Source organism: Panthera onca, chromosome E1 (genome assembly GCF_046562875.1).
Source record: "Panthera onca isolate mPanOnc1 chromosome E1, mPanOnc1 haplotype 2, whole genome shotgun sequence".
Lineage (NCBI taxonomy): Eukaryota > Metazoa > Chordata > Mammalia > Carnivora > Felidae > Panthera > Panthera onca.
Genome location: NC_138352.1, coordinates 56,416,170 through 56,437,874, shown reverse-complemented (window position 1 = coordinate 56,437,874; position 21,705 = coordinate 56,416,170). Strand labels below are relative to the sequence as shown.

General features: G+C 41.9%; 1 protein-coding gene across 2 annotated transcripts; it reads left to right on the top strand.

The window, feature by feature from the left end:
- Window positions 1-1,907: 1,907 nt before the first annotated feature.
- Window positions 1,908-10,829, top strand: KRT28 (keratin 28). Of its 2 annotated transcripts, none has more exons than XM_060646118.3 (8): window positions 1,908-2,444; window positions 3,344-3,426; window positions 4,522-4,678; window positions 5,441-5,602; window positions 5,690-5,815; window positions 8,777-8,994; window positions 9,917-9,972; window positions 10,484-10,829. In XM_060646118.3, exons 1-8 carry the CDS (start codon window positions 1,995-1,997, stop codon window positions 10,639-10,641), a joined length of 1,410 nt encoding a protein of 469 aa, XP_060502101.2. In that variant the 5' UTR covers window positions 1,908-1,994; the 3' UTR covers window positions 10,642-10,829. The 2 variants fall into 2 exon arrangements, with proteins under 2 accessions (XP_060502101.2, XP_060502102.2); XM_060646119.3 differs by having other exon boundaries at window positions 1,909-2,444; window positions 10,499-10,829.
- Window positions 10,830-21,705: the final 10,876 nt, after the last annotated feature.

Here is a 21,705-nt window from a genome sequence, read left to right as displayed (position 1 = left end):
GATTTTCAATTCATGTTTTGATATTCTAATTCTTTAATATTTTAATTCCAATAATTCAATAACTCAAAAGAATAATTTGACAATACAACATGATAAGACTATCGATGGCAATATATAAAATAGGTATATGCGTGGGCATAGATAATTTAGAGAAACTATTTGTGTCTAAAATACACTTATGATGGGGCACCTGGGTACCTCAGTCAGCTACGCATTTGACTCTTGAGTTCAGCTCAGGTCACATGATCTCACAGTTAGTGAGATAGAGCCCCATGCCCGGCTCTGCACTGACACTGGGGAGCCTGCTTGGGATTCTCTCTCTCCCTCTCTCTCTCTGCCCCTTCACTGCTCATGTATGCATGTTCTCTCTCTCTCTCTCTCTCTCTCTCTCTCTCACTAAATAAACAAATAAATATTTTAAAAATAAATCAATCAATAAGGGGCACCTGGGTGGCTCAATTGGTTAGGCATCCAGCTTCAGCTCAGGTCATGATCTTGCAGTTCATGAGTTCAAGCCCAGCATCAGGCCTTGCTGCTGTCAGTGCAGAGCCTGCTTTGGATCCTCTGTCCCCCTCTCTCTCTCTCTGCCCCTCCCCGGCTCGTGCACATGCACTCTCTCCCCTCCTCTCTCTCTCAAAAATGAACATTAAGCAAATTAAAATAAATAGGTAAAATAAAATACGCTCATGGTGCCAGAATCTCAAGGCTATCTAGAACATGCACCAAGCCTTCACCTGGCATGTGCCTGGTGACTCTGAACAAATTGTTTAACATTTGTGGGTCTCAGTGGCCTCATCTGACAAAGGGGCTGAATTAGGTATATCTAAGGCCTTTTGCGGCTCTAAACAAATCCCACAACTTTGCCCAGAAAATACATTTAAATGCCATGCCAATGGCAGCCACTGTGCCAGATGACCAGGCTTCAGACCGCTTATGCCAACACAGTTCCAGAAGACAGAACTGTCCTGGGGCAAAACAATTCTATACCTGTCTTCACCACAGAACCTGGAACCAGTCCAGCCCAACCAAATCCCTTCTACCCCTCCTTTTCCTATCCTCTCCACCTTCTTCACCCCCAGCTTCCTGTCCACCGCCTCAAGAGGAGGCTTCTCAGGTCACTTCTTGCTCATCTCTCCTGCCCTCTCAGCTGGACCTGCTCACACTCCCCCCACACACCCCCAGTCATTCCAAACTCTTTGACGCAGAAGGTTAAACACAATCCAGCTTCTGCCTGATCCTGACCATACATTTCTTAAAGACTGTGCCCATACACCTCTGCATTTACTTCCCATTATGTCTTCATTTCTATATTCAGCTTTGAACACCAGATATAGTAGCTATTTATGCATTAAATAAAGGAATCAGTCAATATTTATGTTATTGTTCAAGGTAATAAATAGGTGTTATAATCATGGTAAGACCAGAGAAGTTACAAGGATCATATTATTTTTAATAACAATTTTTTTTTTTGCTATGGGGGGATGAAATATGTGTTCCTTTACTTAATATATACCTCTTTATATACCTTTGAATACCTCTTTATATACCTCCCTGGTAATTAAGACCCTACTGTAGCTGATGGTACCCTATCACAATCTTACTTAACTTTTAAAACTTTATGATATCTGGTGCCAGATAATGACGGTATATTCCTAGGGCCTAGATGAAAGTAAAGGATTACTCACCCAAAATTAGAAGTTAAAATATTGAACTTAATATAGAACTAACCCTGTTATATTTAAGATAACAAATACCCCAAAGCAACAGCCAGGGATGTTAGACATCAATTTACAAAAAAAAAAAATTACCTAATTATACATAATTTCATGCTAATCTGAATGATGCCATTTCTCTTCTGGCATGCATAACTCAAATAGAAACACCCCAACAATTGTGTATAAAAGCCCAAAGACACCATCAGCACATGATATTCTGTTCTCCTTTGAAATTACACCTATCTTCTTCCAGACAGGGTGAACGTTTCTCATCCTATCATGTCTCTCCGATTTTCTAGTGGGTCTAGGCATATTTGCTTATGGTCTGGAGCTGGGTCTGTCAGACCATCCAGTGGAGGCTTAGGCTTTGCAGGCAGCAATGCATGTGGCAGCTCTGTGGCTGGAAGTGGATTTTCCTGTGCCTTGGGAGGGGGCCTGGGCAATGTTCCTGGGGGGAACCATGCTGGTGGCGTCCTTGGAAACGCTGCTTGTGCTGGCTTTGCTGGAAGTGAAGGGGGACTTCTGTCCGGGAATGAGAAGGTGACCATGCAGAATCTTAACGACCGTTTGGCATCCTACCTGGGAAACGTGCGAGCTCTGGAGGAGGCAAATGCCGAACTAGAGAGAAAAATCAAGGGCTGGTATGATAAATACGGGCCTGGATCTTGCCGTGGACTTGATCATGACTATAGCAGATACTACCAGATAATTGAAGAACTTAAGAATAAGGTGAGAAATTACAAATTTGGAAATACTCAAAGTATTTAAAACTAAGAATTACCTACCCAAAGACATAAAACTAGAACAGGAAATGCCTCATAACTGTTATCTGTCATTTATATCATATTTATTATTTCTTTTGATAAAACATTCTTCCTATTAGTCAAAAATATGCACTTTGAATCATGGTTTCCAAGTAACTTAAATGTTACTAGGTTTGTTGGGGGGGTGCTTGGGTGGCTCAGTCCGTTAAGTGTCTGACTCTTGATTTCAGCTCAGGTCATGATCTCACAATTTGTGAGTTTGAGCCCCACGTCAGACTCAGTGCTGACAATGTGGAGCCTGCCTGGGATTCTCTTTCTCGCTCTCTGCCCCTCTCCTGCTCACATTCCCTCTCTCTCTCAAAATAAATAAATAAACTTTTTTAAAAATGTATTTAAAAAAGTGTTACTAGTGGGGCGCCTGGGTGACTCAGTCCGTTAAGTGTCCGACTTCAGCTCAGGTCATGATCTCCAGGTCCGTGAGTTTCAGCCCCGTGTTGGGCTCTGTGCTGACAGCTCAGAGCCTGGAGCCTGCTTCGGAGTCTGTGTCTCCCTCTCTCTGCCTCTCCCCCACTCATGCCTCTGTCTCTCTCCCTCTTTCTCTCAGAAGTAAATAAATGTTAAAAAAAATTTTTTTAATGTTGCCAGTTTTGAAATATATTCATTGATAAGTGTCACATTCTAAAGGTTATATGAGTATAGGAGAAGAAATAACCATATTTGTAATTTTTAATGAAAATTTTAAGTATTTTGGCTGTTACTTAAGGAAATAGGATTTTTATGCAAAGTTAATTGTGTCAAATTTTTTATTTGCTGAGAAATTGTAAGAGCTGGCGTATTTGTCCTGTCCTCCCTTTTGGCTTCTAGGTTATCTCTTCCACTATTGCTAACGCTAACGTAATTCTGCATATTGACAATGCCAGACTGGCTGCGGATGACTTCCGGCTAAAGTAAGTGATGGAAAACAATCACTCTCGAGAAAATGTTTCCTGTCTATTTAATATGCTAAATAAAATTTCAATTTTATCCCAAGGAGTATACACTCTGAAAGATGATAGTAAGTAATGCATGTTATAATACTACAATACCATATGGCATAAAGCACATTATAATATTACAATCAGCTATGCTCAAAATTTATACATATTTATTACATTCTTGAGGCAAAACATCACTGTATTTCTATGCCTGCCTGGAATAGAGCCAAGCGCAAAGTAGATGTTCATAAAATATGCATCAAGTAAGGAAAACGAATAACTAAGATAAAATTCTAAAATGGCAAAAAAAATTTTTTTAATTAAATTAAAAATAAATAAATAAAATGGCATATTTGGGGGCACCTGAGTTGTCAGTTAAGTGTCCGACTTCAGCTCAGATCATGATCTTGCTGTTCATGAATTCCAGCCCCACGTTGGGCTCTGTGCTGATAGCTCAGAGCTTGGAGCCTACTTCGGATTCTGGGTCTCCCTTTCTCTCTTCCCCTCCACTCTCACGCTCTGCCTCTCTCTCTCTCTCTCTCCCTGTGTCAAAAATAAATAAACATAAAAAAATTTAATAAAAATAATAAAATGGCGGGCGCCTGGGTGGCTCAGTCGGTTGAGCCTCCGACTTCGGCTTAGGTCATGATCTCACGGTTCGTGAGTTCAAGCCCCGCGTCAGGCTCTGTGCTGACAGCTCAGAGCCTGGAGCCTGTTTCAGATTCTGTGTCTCCCTCTCTCTCTGTCCCTCCCCGCTCACGATCTGTCTCCCTCTGTCTCAAAAATAAAAAAAAACATTTTAAAAAATTTAAAAAAATAAAAATAATACAATGGCAAATTTTTATTTTATTGGGATCCGCTATCAGAATTTGTGTCACTAAATAAATGCTGATTATCCTACACAGAACTGGATAAGAGAGGAGTGAAGGAAGGCTTTCCATGTATACTTTTATAATATTTTGAGTCCCAATTCAATTTCCAGTGTTCAGCTTAAAGCAATTGAGGTTCTATTTTCCTGCCTCTTGAGAGAGTCTAACTTGTGTTGAAATTCATTTAATGCCCCCCAAGGTATGAAAATGAGCTCGCCCTTCACCAAAACACAGAGGCTGACATCAACGGGCTGCGGAGAGTCCTAGACGAACTGACGCTCTGCAGGACCGACCAGGAGCTGCAGTACGAATCCCTGAGCGAAGAGTTGAGGTACCTCAAGAAGAACCACGAAGAGGTAGGAGAAGCTTTACTTCTAGTCAAACCGCCATTCTGTACATTTTAAATACTTTGGGGGGTGGCATTGCATTACAACAGTATTCCGTACTCATTACAATAATTCAAACAATGCCAAGGCATTTATAAAGAATTTTCTTTCTCCCACCCTCTGCCCTTCTGATCTCGTCTCCGAGGTAATAAATATTAAGCATTTGATCTGTACCCTTCCATTTTTTAGGCTGATATAATATTCTATCCTTCTGAAAATGGTGCATTGCTTTTGCACTAATACACCCCTTTTTGTTTGCACTACATTTATTTCTTTCATTCATAAAAACTTATCTTGAGGTTAACCTCACTAAAGACCTCTCTGACTTGGAAAAGATGTCACTGTTTTCTCCACTTAGTGAGCCTGGCTTTAATGTTGAACCCGGCACAATAATAAACCCATTATTTGACACCTTACACCAGGCAGCTTCATACGCCTTTTTTTTTATGGTTATCTCCCCAAAATAGTCTCCAAAACAATGGATGAAAGGTTTTCAGAAAACACCCTATGACAGAAACGCCTAAAACACCACCAAATCTAGCTGTCCCAAAGGGGAGAATGGGGGAGGGGGGCGAGGGGGGAAGGAAAGGAAACATGAAAAGGGAAACGGGGAGAGGGAAGAGTAACAGGGTGTTGGGCTGGGAAGTCAGGCCACAGCCTAGAGCGCGGAGAAGCAGTCACATGCGCCCGGCACATGAACTGCCCCAGGGTCACGTTATCATCTCCCTGCAGGAAATGCAGGCCCTGCAGTGCGCGGCGGGCGGGAACGTGAACGTGGAGATGAACGCGGCGCCTGGCGTGGACCTCATGGTCCTGCTGAACAACATGCGGGCCGAGTACGAAGACCTGGCCGAGCAGAACCGCAGGGACGCGGAGGCCTGGTTCAACGAGAAGGTGAGGCCGCCCCCCACCCCCACCCCCACGCCCCAGCCCTGCCCGGTGCGCGCAGGCCCGCTCACCCCTCTGCACCCCGCCTTCCAGAGCGCCACCCTGCAGCAGCAGATCTCCGACCACGCGGGCGCGGCCACTTCGGCCAGGAGCGAGCTGACCGACATGAAGCGCAGCCTGCAGACCCTGGAGATCGAGCTGCAGTCGCTCCTGGCAATGGTAGGCGAGGGCGCGGGTCGGCCTGCAGGTCGCGACTCTAACCGAAGCCCTCCCTCCCTGTTAGAGCTTTGCTTTACCTACAAATACTTAGAGCGGACGAGAACAGGGAAGACAGACACTGAGACCCCCAGAAAGAGACAGAGCGTTTCTTCCTCCCCGAGATCACTGAGGGTTTCCTTCCCGGCCGGCGCTCAGCGCCCGGTTCGTGAAAATAGCCCACATTTCCCGCGGCCCCGTCCTCAAGCCCCGCAGAGCCAGCGGCAGCAGTATTGCCCCACCTGAAAACTAAGTGTCAGGCCAATGTCAGGGGGCCACACAAGGCCGACCTAGCGTCACCGGCATCTCCTGGTACTGAGGGAGCCAGTGAAAGCCGCGTGGTGCTGTTCACCCCGCAGAGGAAAAAGTACACATCTGAATCCCGATGAGCCCCATCAGCCTCTTCCTCCCCACCCACCTCACAGAGCTGGGCTTTCAGCCACCCTGGCACCTCCTGCCAGTTAGTTCCCAGGTTACCATGGAGACGAGCCAGGGCTAAAACGGGCTTCCCTTCTGGGGTGTGAGCTGGCAGCACCCGAAAAGCTTGATTTTGAGAATTACCACATACATGTGGCCCAAGCGCCCCTGTCCTCATCAGGGGTTCACGCTCCCTGAGGACACTAGGCTGTAACCCAAAGGAAAGAACCACTGTTAATACGAATGAGGGCAGTGAGCAGAGAAGGTAAAGATGACTCAAAACTATAGGAAGACTATTCTTTTATTTTTTTTTATGGTTATTTATTTTTGAGAGAGAGAGTGGTAAGCAGGGGGAGGGACAGAGAAAGAGGGGGACAGAGAATCCAAAGCGGGCTCTGTGCTGGCAGCAGAGAGCCCAATGCAGGGCTCAAACTCACAAACCATAAGATCGTGATCTGAGCCGAAGTCAGACACTTAACCGACTGAGCCACCCAGGTGCCCCTAGGAAGGCTGTTTTGACTTAGCCACCCTAGAAAGGTGCCGTGCTCTCTTACTATATGCTGTTTAGATTGGAGACTAACTTAACCAGGGTGCCCCTCTTCTCCTGACCCTGGTCACCACTGCTGGCTGGTTCCCGACACTCTCCCTGCCTCTCCTGGAGCCCTCTTCTCTTCCCTATTCCCTTCTTTCCTGCCACTGGAACCCTGTATCCCCGTTCTTGGCAACATGTTCTTGCTGCTGTATCCCTGGGCACAATCTTCCCTCTCGTTTCTGAGCTATGTTGAAAGAAATAAAGTCCTGAGTTCCCAGGTCAAAATGGAAGCATTTTCACGTAGGAGATGATGTTAGAAAGTAGTTAATTCTGTGAAGCCAGTAGTGACACGGTTTGGGTTCAGGAGATAATCCAAAAAAAAAAAAAAAAAAAAAAAAAGCCCATGCTAACAGACAACATAACTGAATTATAGAATAATAGTGGCATAGAACATAACTTCAATACTTGAGATTCTTTTGTCATAAGATGAATTCTAAGCATGGTCTATAGTACACAAATCACATGTAAGTTGGGAGTCGTCTAAATACAGAAACTTTTCATACGCTTCCTGTAGTATGCATACAGGCAAGTTCATCCATTCCTCCTTCGTCATCTACAAGCTAACCTTTACAGTGGAAGGCTGTAAAGATAGGGATGCTGTCCCCTCTGACTAAGAAGAGAATTAGCACCCTTGAAAAGGAATACCACCTGAGGACACATCCTCAGGGAAATTAAAGTTTCGAACAACAGAGCACACACCTCGCTGACGTCTTGCCTCTCGGTGCCTCCTCCTCCCCAATACCATCCTGTTCACCCTCCACTCCTTTGCCCCGGAGAGCCCAGCACCACCCAGGTAATGCCCCAGTTGGCCTATTCATTAAGTCAGTGGTTCTTAGCCCCATCAAACACCATCCGTGTCTGCCTGTGATGACGAGTATTTCATAACTCCCTCTTTACCTTAGAATGAATAGATGATATATTTAGCAATACAAAAACATTTTTAAACTACCATAATGCCATGACAGCAAAAAAAAAAGGAAAAATAAAAGTATTTTTAATTAAATATATATATAATATGTAAATACTTGGGCCCAACTATCCCAGAACATGTAATGAAAGAGACAGAGGCTTGCACCTTCCCTTGATAACTACATTTTGTTTTAAACAATGTAAGATCAGGAGAAGAAAAGGAAAATGAAAGAGTGGAAATGGGGGTGGACACTCAGATAATAACTAATATCAGGAGAAGTAATGACCACCCAGATGTCCTTACCTATGATAAGGGAAAGAGGAAAATTACTTTAATTGAAGTAGAAATCGTGTGACCAGACAAATGACAGGGTATTCAAGTGGAAAGGAGGAGGTATAATGTTCATAAGAGTAATGTGGAAATAATGACCTGTACTGGGTTATGAAATATATCCCTTGTGTTGAAAGCCCGCCCCTGTTAAGGCATTCGTTCAATCTCAAGTGCTTCATAAAAGGCCTTTGAATAACAACAGCAAATCCGGGACAGAGAAGAAAAAGAAACAGCAGCACACAAGGCCTTGGGGCAGCGGTAGAGTAGCTCTCCGGAGACAGTAGCAGAATAAGACTGAAAAACAAATACCAACCCCAAAATAAATAAGTGATTTCAAAATATAAAATTTCCAATATGATTTCTTTTTGTGCTATCTCCCCAAAAAAGTATTAATATATAGGTTGGTCGTGATAGCAAATATTGCCTAAATAGCACAAAAGTCCACAGGAACAGTCCAAAGTCTCGTGGGACAGGGCCATTTATATCAGGTCATCCAGCATGCCCGGGCCCCCACCCCGTAAATGCCTGTGACTTCCCCTGCCTCTGTGCCTCCTGTCTGGTTGTGACGAGCCCCAAGATTTCCAAACCTCACTCTGTGCTGCCGTGTGCTGAGAAGCTCTGATCTGCATAGTCCTCAAAGTGGCTTCATCCTTGCTCTGACATCTTCTGCCCTCAGAAACAGTCCCTGGAGTGCTCCCTGACCGAGACCGAAGGGAACTACTGCACGCAGCTCGCCCAGATCCAGGCTCAGATCGGGGCCCTGGAAGAACAGCTGCACCAGGTCCGAACCGAGACGGAGGGCCAGAAACTGGAGTACGAGCAGCTGCTCGACATCAAGGTCCACCTGGAAAAGGAAATTGAGACCTACTGCCGCCTGATAGATGGAGACGGGAAGTAAGTAACACCATTTGAAAATCCAGTTTTTACTTATTTTTAATTTTTTTTGACTTATTTATTTTGAGAGAGAGTGCAAGAGAGAGCACGCATGCACATGAGTGGGGGGGGGGGCAGAGAGAGAGGGAGAGAGAGAGAATCCCAAGCAGCCTCTGCACTGACAGTGCAGAGCCTGATAGGAGGCTTGAACTCACGAACCCCGAGATCATGATCTGAGCCGAAATCAAGAGTCGGACACTTAAACCAACTGAGCCACCCAGGCGCCCCTGGTTTTTACCTATTTTAAACCACAACCATGGACTGGCCATCCATGTTTCATGCCTCCAAGTCATTCCTTCTTCATTCCCACTGCAGAGAAGTGTGCCCACCTCTTGCCTCTGCGGTTATCTCTTCCACATTCTGTAAGGCACAGCCCGTTCCTTATTTGCCTTGGAGGACCCCAGTCAGCCCTTCAGAAAACCCCATTTGGTATCCATGTTAATCATTATAGGTTTCAAGATGACTCCCCCCCACCAGGCTTTACCCATCTTTCACTCCGTTCCTAATATCACTGCTGCCCTGAAATAAACTACTCTATACAAACCCCAGGGATCTACATGTTTTTAAAAAGTACATATTTGTATTTGTGCATATAGAATATATTATGTATATATATGAATATATATATTCTTGGGTTTTGAATTCTTGAGTTTAAAAAAATCAAATGGAAACAAACTTATTTTATATCCTTTCCTTAGAAGACAACTATTTCCACTTCCTCTACACAAAAATTTTAATATTTTCCTTTATGGGAAATTAACATCTGTTTTTGGCATACAGAGTTCACCTGAGTTCATGTTCACCACTTGACTCAATGAATATCTCTTAAATGATAACCAGAAATATTAAAGAATAAACTGGGGTGTTTTTGTTTTGTTTGTAGCTCATGCTCCAAATCAAAGCGCTTTGGATCAGGAGGCTCAGGGAGTTCACCCAAAGGTAATTAAATCTAATTCTTTTTCTACTGCAGCAAGTACTTTTGAGTTAATGGCAATCATCTACCATGGCAACAGTCTACATTTAAGTACTTTTAACTAAAGTGCTCTGAACTTGAAATATTATTTTTAAGTGGATGAAATTACCCCAAACTATTACTATAAATCTTTTTTTAATGTTTTATTTATTTATGTATTTATTTTAGAGAACAAGCAGGGGAGGGACAGAGAGAGAAGGAGATACAGAATCCAAAGCAGGCTCTAGGCTCTGAGCTGTGTGCTCAGAGACTGACCCGGGGCTTGAACTCATGAAACGTGAGATCATGACCTGAGCCAAAGTCAGATGTTTAACCGACTGAGCCACCCAGGCGCATCCCCACCCCCTCGCCCACGCAAACTATTATTGTAAATCTACACATGCTCTCTCACCAAAAATGTACATAGTATATTATATTACAACCACCACTGGAATTCTTCATCATGTAATCTTTTAGCTGGAATATGTGTATTCACAGGTGTTTTATTTCTAGAGTTATCCAAAACCACATTGGTAAAGACAGTGGTTGAAGAGATAGATCAACGTGGTAAAGTTCTTTCATCGAGAGTCCACTCCATTGAAGAAAAGACATCTAAAATGACCAGTAACAAAACAGAACAAAGGGTTCCTTTCTAGCCACCATTGAGAAAAGAACAATTTGGGAGAGGATTCTTCACAACTGCATTATTCTAAATATCAAGAAAATTATTATTTTCTACCTTTAATGATAAATCACTTAGCAAAAATAACCTGGTTTCTTAGTTCACTTTTACAGGGTGTTGGGTGTTTGTTTTCAAATAAATAAAAAAGTGATTGTGCACTCATTTCCATTCACTCATGACTAATAAATAATTGTTCAAGATTTATGTTTTTTCTACATGCATAGGGATATATTTATGGAATCTGTTTTCATTGACTTTCACTCTAGTTTTAAATTATAGTCAATACCACATGGCATTATTAACATTCACTAGGTGTAATCTTTTTTTTTTTAATTTTTTTTTAATGTTTATTTTTGAGACAGAGAGAGACAGAGCATGAACGGGGGAGGGGCAGAGAGAGGGGGAGACACAGAATCGGCAGCAGGCTCCAGGCTCCGAGCCATCAGCCCAGAGCCCGATGCGCGGCTCAAACTCATGGACCACGAGATCGTGACCTGAGTCAAAGTCGGACGTTTAACCGACTGAGCCACCCAGGCGCCCCTAGGTGTAATCTTTAAGTATCTCACCATTTTTACATGGGCAAATAATCTGGAAAAAAAATTAGAAATTCTCCTGTGATTGAAAAATCCCATCACTAGATGGCGCATTCCTGGTATTCTACTGGCAAACCTATCAAACTCTGGAGATCTGGATACTTCCCAGGGTACTGTTCCCCATACAATCAGAATTATATCTGGAAAGATCCACAGCAATGAACCTTGTGTGAATAGCTTTTTTTCTAAAGCAAACTTTTTCTGTCAAGCCCCAGATAGCAAACAGTTCAGGCTTTGCAGGCATAAGGTCTCTATTTCAACTATTTGGCTAAGCCATTGTAGCAGAAAAAGGCCACAGAAAATAGATAAATGAATGAGCATCACTGTGTCCCAAAAAACTTTATTTATGGACACGAAAACCCAAATCGCAAATAAGTTTGACGTATTATGAAATACTACTCTTCTTTTGATTTTTTTTCAACAATTTAAAAATAGGAAAACATTCTTAGCTCGTGAGCTATACAAAACCAGGAGGCAGACCAGATTCAACACACCAAAACCTGGTCTAGAATTTAAAATCTCATGAGGTTGATGAACATTGATGAGGGAGCGTAAGGCAGGCTGAGGGCAAAGTATAAACTACCACACCCCCCACCCCCAGCTGGGATATGTGTGACATTCCTCAGGTACTTCTGGGTGCCTGAGAACAAAGGAAAGGACAGAAAACAAATGGCTAAACTGGTAGAGTCTCCATCAGTTTACAAATATCTTAGTAAATTATAACAAAAAGGTAATCTTATCAATAGCCTAATCTCCAGGAACTTTCTACTGTCTTAATGATAATGCTTTGCTAGAGGGAAAAACAATCTTAGCCTGACAATAGCTAGGCCTCCAGGACTCTGTGAGTCTTCTTTAGCATATGGAAATCCCTTTAAGAAACTTGACTTTATGTCCCCCAGCTCCATAGTATATATAACCAGTCACTCTTCACAACCCCAGTGCAGCTCTTTCTGTCCACAGGTCCTGTCCCCGTGCTTTAATAAAATCACCTTTTTTGCACCTAAGATGTCTTCAAGAATTCTTTCTTGGCCATCAGCTCTGAATTCCACCATCACTGCAAAACCCCATCATTCATTACAGTTACTGTGTCTTTCTATGTTTCTGGATCAAAATGTATGGTAAGCAGTCTTAATAGATGTTACATTCCCTAAAAGGAGAGTGGCTCTCCTATTTCTGTAATATGTGGTCTGATTCTGATGAGAAGTTCCAGTGAAGGCAGGAATTCTCCCCAACAACACAGCAGTCACGTGGGAGTTCAAATACTCTTCCAAATATACAGCATACAGGGCCAGATGCATAATTTGCAGGTGTAAGTACAGGATGAAAATGTGGAGTCTTCTTGTTCAAAAATCAGGGGGGAAAAGTGTCATTCAAGGCACTAAAATATAAAGTTGTTTTCCTTTCTTCTGCAGTCATACACTCTACTTGTCATGTTTTTCTTATTTGTTGTTTAATGTCATTCGCAGTAAATAAAAATTAAAATTTTAAGTTATTGGCATAAATTTTGCCATTCATTTTTGTGTTGGGAAATACCCATTTTAAACTCGAATATAAGAACATTTAACTTGTGTACAGAATCTCCAAAATAACACAATTTATATTTCATAGCTGATACATGTGAAAGAAAGGAAAAAATTCTTCCTTGACTTTTCAAGGTCTTCCAACTAGACTAAGAATTAATTTACGTGAGTCAGATTAACAGGAGAAAAAAACCCAACAAAGTCTTACTACATGCTCACGGAGACCCAACAATGAAAGTGAGACCCAAAGAAATGACCAAGGCAGGCAGTTTTTATGCTTCTTAGACAAAGAGAAAATAAATCTGTGGGCAGTAGACAGGACAAAGGAAACTTAACTTCGGGAGCTTCAATTAGTAAGGAATTCTAAGCAGAATTAGGGCTAAGGTAGTAAATCAGTAAAAAGTAACAAGAGTTGTTTACACGACTTTCTTGGCTCTAAATTTCCCATCTCTGGTAATAAGGATGTCTCTTTACCTCTTGGTACAGAGAGGGTATGTTTCACATAGGAGATTTATTTCCTGCTTTCAGAGGGACAGAGAGGAGGGTTCGAATGTCCTTCTTGTACAGGCTTTCTTAAGTAGCTTTTATTTAAAATAGTCAGTATGCCAAAGTAGCATATTTTGGGGCAGGCTGCCTTTTGTTAGCCCCTACAAATATGTGTGTATTTTGTTCTTACCAAAACAGTGGAAACACTGCACCAAACCAACTCAGCTCGTTTTCTTTCACTTCTTTAAACAGTAAAACCTTGGATTGTGAGTAACTTGTTCTGCGAGTGTTCCGCAAGACAAGGCAACATGTCTAATAAATTTTAACTTGATAAGCTGAGCGATGTCTTGCAACATGAGTCCTGCGTGACGCCAAATGTCACATGATCACAACCGAGCCAATGGTTCTTGAAATCCCCAGATATACAAGTGCTTTGGATTACAAGTGCGTCTCCAGAACAAATTATGCTCGCAAACCAAGTTTTTACTGTATGCTCACATCCTACGAATGCATGCCATTGGCATACTGATGATTAACAAAGAGACAGGAAAAGAAGCAGGGAGTTGCCCTATCTTTCCATAGCATTGTTTTCAGCATACAGGGATATAACAATATGCGATAAGTTTCCTTGGAAGTTCATGTTTCTTAGAACACCGCTGCCTTCTTTCTGCATCTGAAACAAATTCTACTTGAAGGAAAGCCTGGCCTCTCGGGGTTGTCAGAAACTCTACTTACTCGGTCATGGACATACAGACATATTTCCATACTCCTCTGCTCAGACACTTGTCCCATTGCCCCAGCGGCCTTCGCTTACAAGACCCAAGTTCAGGGATAAAATTATTAAGACTATCAAGATGGTAACAGAAAAGCATGAAACCAAGCGTGAGGTCGTTTGGAACATGAGACCTTGTGTGCTGCACAGATTTCCCAGTGATGAAGCCAGCCCGGCTTATCAGGTGTGCTCATAACACATTGATTTTAAAAACACTGTCTCCATGGTGACCGGCTTTTCCTGGTGTGATACAGCGATTTCTAATAAGAAACATATTTTCATCCCATTCCTGGCACAGAGCTCCCCAAATCCTTGGAAGTTCCAAGGTGTGGAGAGGTTTTGAGATTCTTTTGTGATGTTAACGAGGTGACTTTTGGAAACTAAACATGGAGGGTGGTTGCCAGATGAGCCAACCTTGGGATGAGGGGGTTAGAACTTTTCAGTCCCACCCCCAACCCCACCTCCCGGGAGGGGAGAGGGGGGAGGAGCTTAAGTTCAATCACTAAAGGCCAATGATTTAATCAACCACACCTATGAAATGAAGCCTCCATAAAAACCCCCAAGGACAGGGTTTGCAGGGCTTCCAGGTGGATGAACATGTGGAGACCTGGGGGGAGTGGTACATCCAGAGAAGGCACAGAAGCTCTGTGCTCTTTCCCATACCACGCCATATACATCTCTTCCATGTAACTGTTTCTGACTTCTATCCTCTTATAATAAACCGGTGATTTAATGAGCAAAATGTTTCTCTGAGTTCTGTGAACCACCCTAACGAAATAATCAACCCAAGGAGGGGACCCTGGGGAAACCTGTGATCTGCAGCCAGTGGTTTAGAGACACAAGTGACAGCCCAGACTTGAGATTGAGGTCTGAACTAGTTGGAGGTAGAGTGAGCAGTCTTACAGGACTGAACCCTTCACCTCTCTCCAGGTAGACGGTGGGATAATTGCTACTGACAATTGTGCCAGAGGATTCCTTGGTGTGGGGAAAAAACCCACACCCTGGATTGGAATCAGGGTCATACTCCTGCCGTGGTACAGTGAGCACACATTGCACTTTGTGGTAAGGGTGCTGTTGATGTGACAAGATTCAAAAGAAAAGCAAATAACTCTAAGTCATCATTTTGTTGAAAGAAAGAGAGAAAGAGAGAGGAAGGAAGGAAGGAAACAAGGAAGGAAGGAAAAAAAGAAAGAGAGAGAAAGGAAGGAAGGAAGGAAGAAGAAAGAAAAAGAAAGAAAGAAAGAAAGAAAGAAAGAAAGAAAAAGAAAAAAGAAAGAGAAAGAAAGAAAGAAAGAAAGAAAGAAAGAAAGAAAGAAAGAAAAAGAAAGAGAAAAAGAAAAGGGGTGTCTGCATGGTTCAGATGGTTAAGCATCCAACTCTTGATTTCAGCTCAGGTCATGGTCTCACAGTTCCTGAGATACAGCCCCTTATCGGGCTCCACAATATCAGCCCAGAGTTGGGCTTCTCTCTCTGCCTCTCCCTCACTCACACTCTCTCTCTGTCTCAAAATAAACCAACATTTTTTAAAAAGAAGAAGAAATTACAAGTCTAAAATGAAGTCATATGCCCCCCCCCCCCATAGCAGCAAACCAAAACTTAATTACAGTTTCAACCTATTCCAGCAATGTGACCTTTTAACGGTCCATCTGAAATTTCCTGATAGGAAATGATGAGGTCATCTGCATGATAAAACAAAAAGCAAAAAATCTGCCCTTCTCTTCCCCCAAAAAAGAAGAAGTAAAAATCCTTTTGTTTTTTTCTGTTGCCAATACCCTCTTGCTTTACCCTCCTTCCTATAAAAAGCCTTCCATTTTGTACAGCTCCTTGGAGCACCACTCGACTTGCTAGGTGGAATGCTGCCCAATTCATGCATTGTTTAATGAAGCCAATTAGATCTTCAAATTTACTCAGCTGAATTTTGTTTTTTAACAATTTCTTGCCAAGGGAACAAACCAGAATTCCCTGTGTATCTTTTTAGCAAAGGAACAGACGTAAAATGAAATTCTGGGTGTGTTTCCTTTCTGTTCCGTTGAGTTCATAGATCCAAGCAAATATCCCATCCTCAGAATTTAGACTTAAATCTGTCCTTCCTTTTGAGGAGGGTGAGAATTCCCCATGGTGTTTAGGTCTGATTTTCCTTCACTCTGCAGAAGTCTGGGGCTCCTGAGTTCTTCAGGAGTTCTGCTAATAATTGATGAAGTTTTGGGGTGATGGTGGGGTTCGGAGCTGACGGCCAAGAAACAATTCTTGAAGACGTCTTTGGTGTAAAAGGTGATTTTATTAAAGCACGGGGACAGGACCCGTGGGCAGGAAGAGCTCCACTCGGGTTGTGAAGAATGACTCATTATATCTATGGGGCTGGGGGAGGTAAAGTCAAGAGGAAGTTTCTTTTCTTTCTTTTTTTTTTTTTAATGTTTATTTATTTTTGAGAGAGAGAGAGACAGACAGAGGGTGAGCAGGGGAGGGGCAGAGAAAGGGAGACACAGAATCTGAAGCAGGCTCCAGGCTCTAAGCTGTCAGCACAGAGCCTGACACGGGGCTTGAACCCACAAACCCTGAGATCATGACTGAGGGGAAGTCTGGCACTTAATGACTAAGCCACCCAGGTGCCCCAAGAGGAAGTTTCTTAAAGGGATTTCCCATATGCTAAAAACTCACAGATTTCAGGAAGCCTAGCTATTGTCAAGCTAAGGTTCTTTTTCCCTCTAGCAAAGCATTAATATTAAGACAGTAGGGAGTTCCTGGAGAAAGAAACTACTCTGCCTGCCTCAAGTATCTGTCAATGGGCTGCAGGTTACAAGGAAATTCAATTTTCTCTGCCATTTCCTTTCTTTTTTTAATTTTTTTTAAACATTTATTCATTTTTTGAGAGACAGAGAGGGACAGTACAAACTGGGGAAGAACAGAGAGAAAGGGAGACACAGAATCCGAAGCAGTATCTGCCATTTCCTTCTTGCCTTTGTTCCCCACATCACTATGGAGGGAGGGTGATGTTGGGGCTCCAGGAAACTGAGTCTATAAGTTTCTGTATATTAGGCTAATGATAGATTGCCTTTTTCTTGTAATTGACTAAGATATTTGTAAACTGGTGGAGAGTCTATCAATTTAACCATTTATTTTCTGTCCTTTCCTTTGTCCTTAGGCAGCCAGGAGTGCCTGAGGAATGTCACACATATCCCACCTTGGGGGCAGGGGGCAGTGAGGAAGGGGGTAATGTTAGCTTGTGCTTGGTCCTCAGCTTGCCTTATGGTCCCTCATCAATAATCACATGTTCTTCTCCAATCCTTGCCTGTTGCTTTTTGCTGTGGTGACATTCTATACTGAGTGTACTTATAAGGAATCAGTTGCCATCTGAAGGAGGACTTCAGATACTATGCTTGGGTGGTTGTTAAAGCACAAATCACAAACTGATATCCACCCCTGTTTTTCAAAGAGAGCATGAGTGGGGGAGGGGCAGAGAGAAAATCCCAAGCAGGCTCAGCACGCTGTCATCACAAAGCCCGATGCAGGGCTGGAACCCACAAACCATGAGACCATGACCTGAGCCAAAATCAAGAGATGGCACTTAACTGACTGAGCCACTCAGGCACCCCAATATCTCTTCTTTTAACAAATACCCAAGATTTGTGGGAGCTCATTACAAGGGAAGTGAATTACCATTTGTTATTGGGTGATGCAAATGTGTTGCTGTTGTGATTTTTAATTTTTTTTGTCATCACAAAGAATTTTATAATACATTGTCATATACATATATTGTATGTCTATATATAGATAGATATAGGTGTATATATCATAGATTCTGAGTTTTACATCTGCTGAGAAAGGTCTTTGTCATTACAATATTATAAGTAAAATTGCCCATGTTTTTCTTTTCTTTTTTTTTCTTTCTTTCTTTTTTTTTTTTTTTTAACTTTAGAGAGAGAGAACAGGAGCAGAGGGGAAGGGCAGAGGGAGAGAGAGAGAATCTTGGGCAGGCTCGACACTGGGCGCAGAGCCTGATGCTGGGCATGATCTCACGACCCTGGGATCATGACCTGAGCTGAAATCAAGAGTTGGACTCTTCAACCAACAGAGCCACCCAGGTGCCCCGCCCATGTTTTCCTTTTAGTACTTTTGAGATGGTAATAGGATTTTTGTCATATGACATTTTTATCCATGTAATATTAGCCATCCTCCTTTTCTATAAATAGCTCCCTTGGAATAGTGCATGCTATTTAATATACTATTGAGTTGTATTTGCTAATATTTTATTTGAGATTGTGCATTTCCAGAATATGTATTTTCTCTGGGAACTGATTTTCTTTAAACTTCTTATTGTGTTTGTAACTTATTCAGTGTAATGATTTCTTGCTTTTATTTCTTACCCTTTCCTAAGTTCTGTCTCCTCATTTCTAAGTGTCCCAACTATGGTTTATGTAGTTTTTTTTTTCTTTCATTCCATCATTTTTAACTCACTTTAGATCACTTTGAAATGGTAGGTTATATCTTAATCTGTTTTGCAAATGTGTCTTTCTGGCATACTCCCATTTTCTATAGAGATGTAATTTAGCTCCTAAATTTTTTTTGTTTTTGTGTGCTAGCATTTTGTAGGATTTTACTTCAATCCTTTTCTTTTTTTCATTTTTTAGGCAATTCATGTTCCTGAACTTCTAGAATGAATATAGTTCCACAAAGCTTTTCTAAGTGCACAGAGCTCCCTTTTCTCAGTTTTCATCAAGTGTTCAAAAATATATTGGCTTGATTTCAAATTTCCTGTCTGGACCTTCACTTTCCTTCATTTCTACTGACCCTATTCTGATCAGTTTTGATTCTTCTTTCTGGGGTTTCTTCTCATGGTGGGATGCTCTCTTGGAAGGGAACCACAGCTTTTTGTGAATTTTGAGAATTCACAGAATCTAGACTATTTTCCTCTCACCTAATGGCAAGACTCTTTTCACTCACCTACTTCTGGATGGGCAAAATTCTCCCAGTTTTGTAGGCAGATAGGGTTAGGGGTCCCCAGAAAAAGAAAGATGAGTTACAGCTTTCTCAACATAAGAGAAGTCATTTTAGGCCCCCAGCCATGTTGTGGTCTATGCCTGACCAGCACAACTTGCCCAAGCACACTTCTAGAAGAACTTCCTAGGAAGTGCTGGAATTACAAAGAAATGCAAAAATCTCAGTAGTTCAAGATTTTAAGGGAATAAAGGGAATGCAACAACAAATTCTCCACCAGGCAAGGGAATAGCGTAACCACATCCGAGGCAACAAATCAATAATAAGCCTTCCAGTGCTGTTTCAAAAGTAAAGATTGACCTAACACACATCCTTGAGTTGTTTTTTCACAGGATTTAAACCCCTTTGAGCACTCCAATACCAGACTAACTAGAGCAGAGAATGGATGATGCTGACCCATGCTGGCCCCCATGACTTCAATCAACTAGGACCTAGACTCTGTCCACTTAGGATGATTTTTGCCCAATTCTCTACTAAATTCTCCCTAAGTCCCTCTGTGAATACACATGCATTCTTAGCTTAAAACTTCTCTAATTTTGTTGTTTGGGGAGACACTGCTGTGGCAAATATCCATATGTTCTCCTTACCTGTTGTAAATAAAACCCTTGATTTTGCTATTATTTGGCTTGGTTGTGTCTTTTGGCTCAATACCCACCAAGTGGCAAACCCAGTTTCAAGTTACAGTTTCACCTTCCTCCTCAAATTCACCTGCTGTCATTTTCAGTTGGCCTTCCATTTTTCTCCTGTAATCAGACCCTTCAGGTGCCTCTGGATTCCCTCTTTTTCCCACAGAAATGCTTCCAACATGCAGGTCTTAAGGCTAATGGTAGTTTGTTCTATCAGCTTATATTTTGGGTTTCTTGATAATACCTTGCCCCCTAGATTTGTTAGAAAAGTTGTACATGGAGGGAGGGTGCTTGGGTGGCTCAGTTGGTTCAACATCTGACTCTTGATTTCAGTTCAGCTCATGATCTCACCTTTCATGAGATCAAGCCCTGAATCAAGCTCTGCACTGGCAGCACAGAGCCTGCTTAGGAGTCTCTCTCTCCCTCTCCCTCTCTCTCAAAATAAATAAAATAATAATAAAGTAAATAAAAAATAATAAAAGTTGTACATGGGTCTCTGGTTTTGTGATATAATTGTTCTGTGTGATCTCTATGTAAGAATTCAAAAATTCTGCCATTATTGCCATGAGTTCCCAGAATCCACACCTTATTCTTGAAAGACATTTCTGTTTGGTGCTGAGTTTTAATGTGAGAATTATCTTTTCTTAATATTTTGTAGAGATCATTCCAGTGTCTTTGAATTTCTATTGTTGCTAGTGGAAGCTGCTGACAGTCTGATTATGGTTCCTTTGTAGATGATCTCTATTTTCTCTGGCTGCTTTATGGTCTTTTCCTTGTCTTTGGTGTTCTTCGGCATCACTATAATGTGACTAGAAGTAGATTCTTTTTTTTTTTTAATTTTTTTTTCAACGTTTTTTATTTATTTTTGGGACAGAGAGAGACAGAGCATGAACGGGGGAGGGGCAGAGAGAGAGGGAAACACAGAATCGGAAACAGGCTCCAGGCTCCGAGCCATCAGCCCAGAGCCTGACGCGGGGCTCGAACTCACAGACCGCGAGATCGTGACCTAGCTGAAGTGGGACGCTTAACCGACTGCGCCACCCAGGCGCCCCTAGAAGTAGATTCTTAAATTCACTTTGCCTCTTCTATTGGAGGACTATTTCTAGTCTATTCTAGAAAATTCTTACCCACTGTCCCATTCTGTTAGTGTTGTCTTTAGGGTGACTCCAATCAAAAGCGTGCCAAAATTTCTCTCCAGTCTCTCTCTCTCTTGCTCTCCCTCTGTCTCATTCTCTTTCATTTAGAATACCTTATCATTTTCCCTACAATTTACTTATTTTCTTCTCAGTTATGTCTTATCTGTTGCTTAATGCTCAGTTGAAATCTTCAATTTTAGGTATTATATTTCCCATTTCTTATTTTTATTGAAGTATAATTAACACACAGTGTTCTATTAGTTTCAGGTGTACAATATAGTGATCCAACAATTCTATATGTTGCTCATTGACCATCATGATAAGTGTCCTCCTAATGCTCTTTATCCATTTATTTTCTCTTCTCATTTCTTTTTCAAATTTACCTAGTCATTTTTGATAGTCACTCATTCATTTGTAACACCTGCGGTTCTCTCTTTCACTTCCCTAAACACAAAAACCACACTTTTTTTGCATACACTTTCTTATAATCTTATTATCGTTGGTCTTTGATGTCCTATTCTGTAGACTCTAGTTAGGGTTGACTCTTAGTCATATGGGTTTGTTTCCTCACACGTTTATTTCATTATGAGTGTGTATATGGTTGGAATTTGACTTTGGGAGTCCTGCAGGGTCAGGACAGAGATGATTTCCCCAGGGTACTATGGAGCAGTACCAACCTGAAAACATCTTAAATGAATTTCTTGGATTGGGGTTCTCAGAGTAAGTGGGCATGAATTCAAGCTGTAAGACTGTATCAGAGTAATGCCATGATTACAAGTCATCATCAAATATCAATAACATTAATATTATTGAATTTTTACTCAGTACCATCAGTGACAGAATGATTTACTGGTTTCTCCATTTGGCCAGCAAGGAGATTTTTGTAACATCATCTTTTCTACTGAAGTCA

Coding starts and splice junctions, on each gene's coding strand:
- KRT28 (XM_060646118.3), top strand. CDS start 1,995: ATGTCTCTCCGATTTTCTAGTGGGTCTAGGCATATTTGCTTATGGTCT. Junction 3,427..4,521: donor GCGGATGACTTCCGGCTAAA/GTAAGTGATGGA, acceptor ATGCCCCCCAAG/GTATGAAAATGAGCTCGCCC. Junction 5,603..5,689: donor AGGCCTGGTTCAACGAGAAG/GTGAGGCCGCCC, acceptor CCCGCCTTCCAG/AGCGCCACCCTGCAGCAGCA.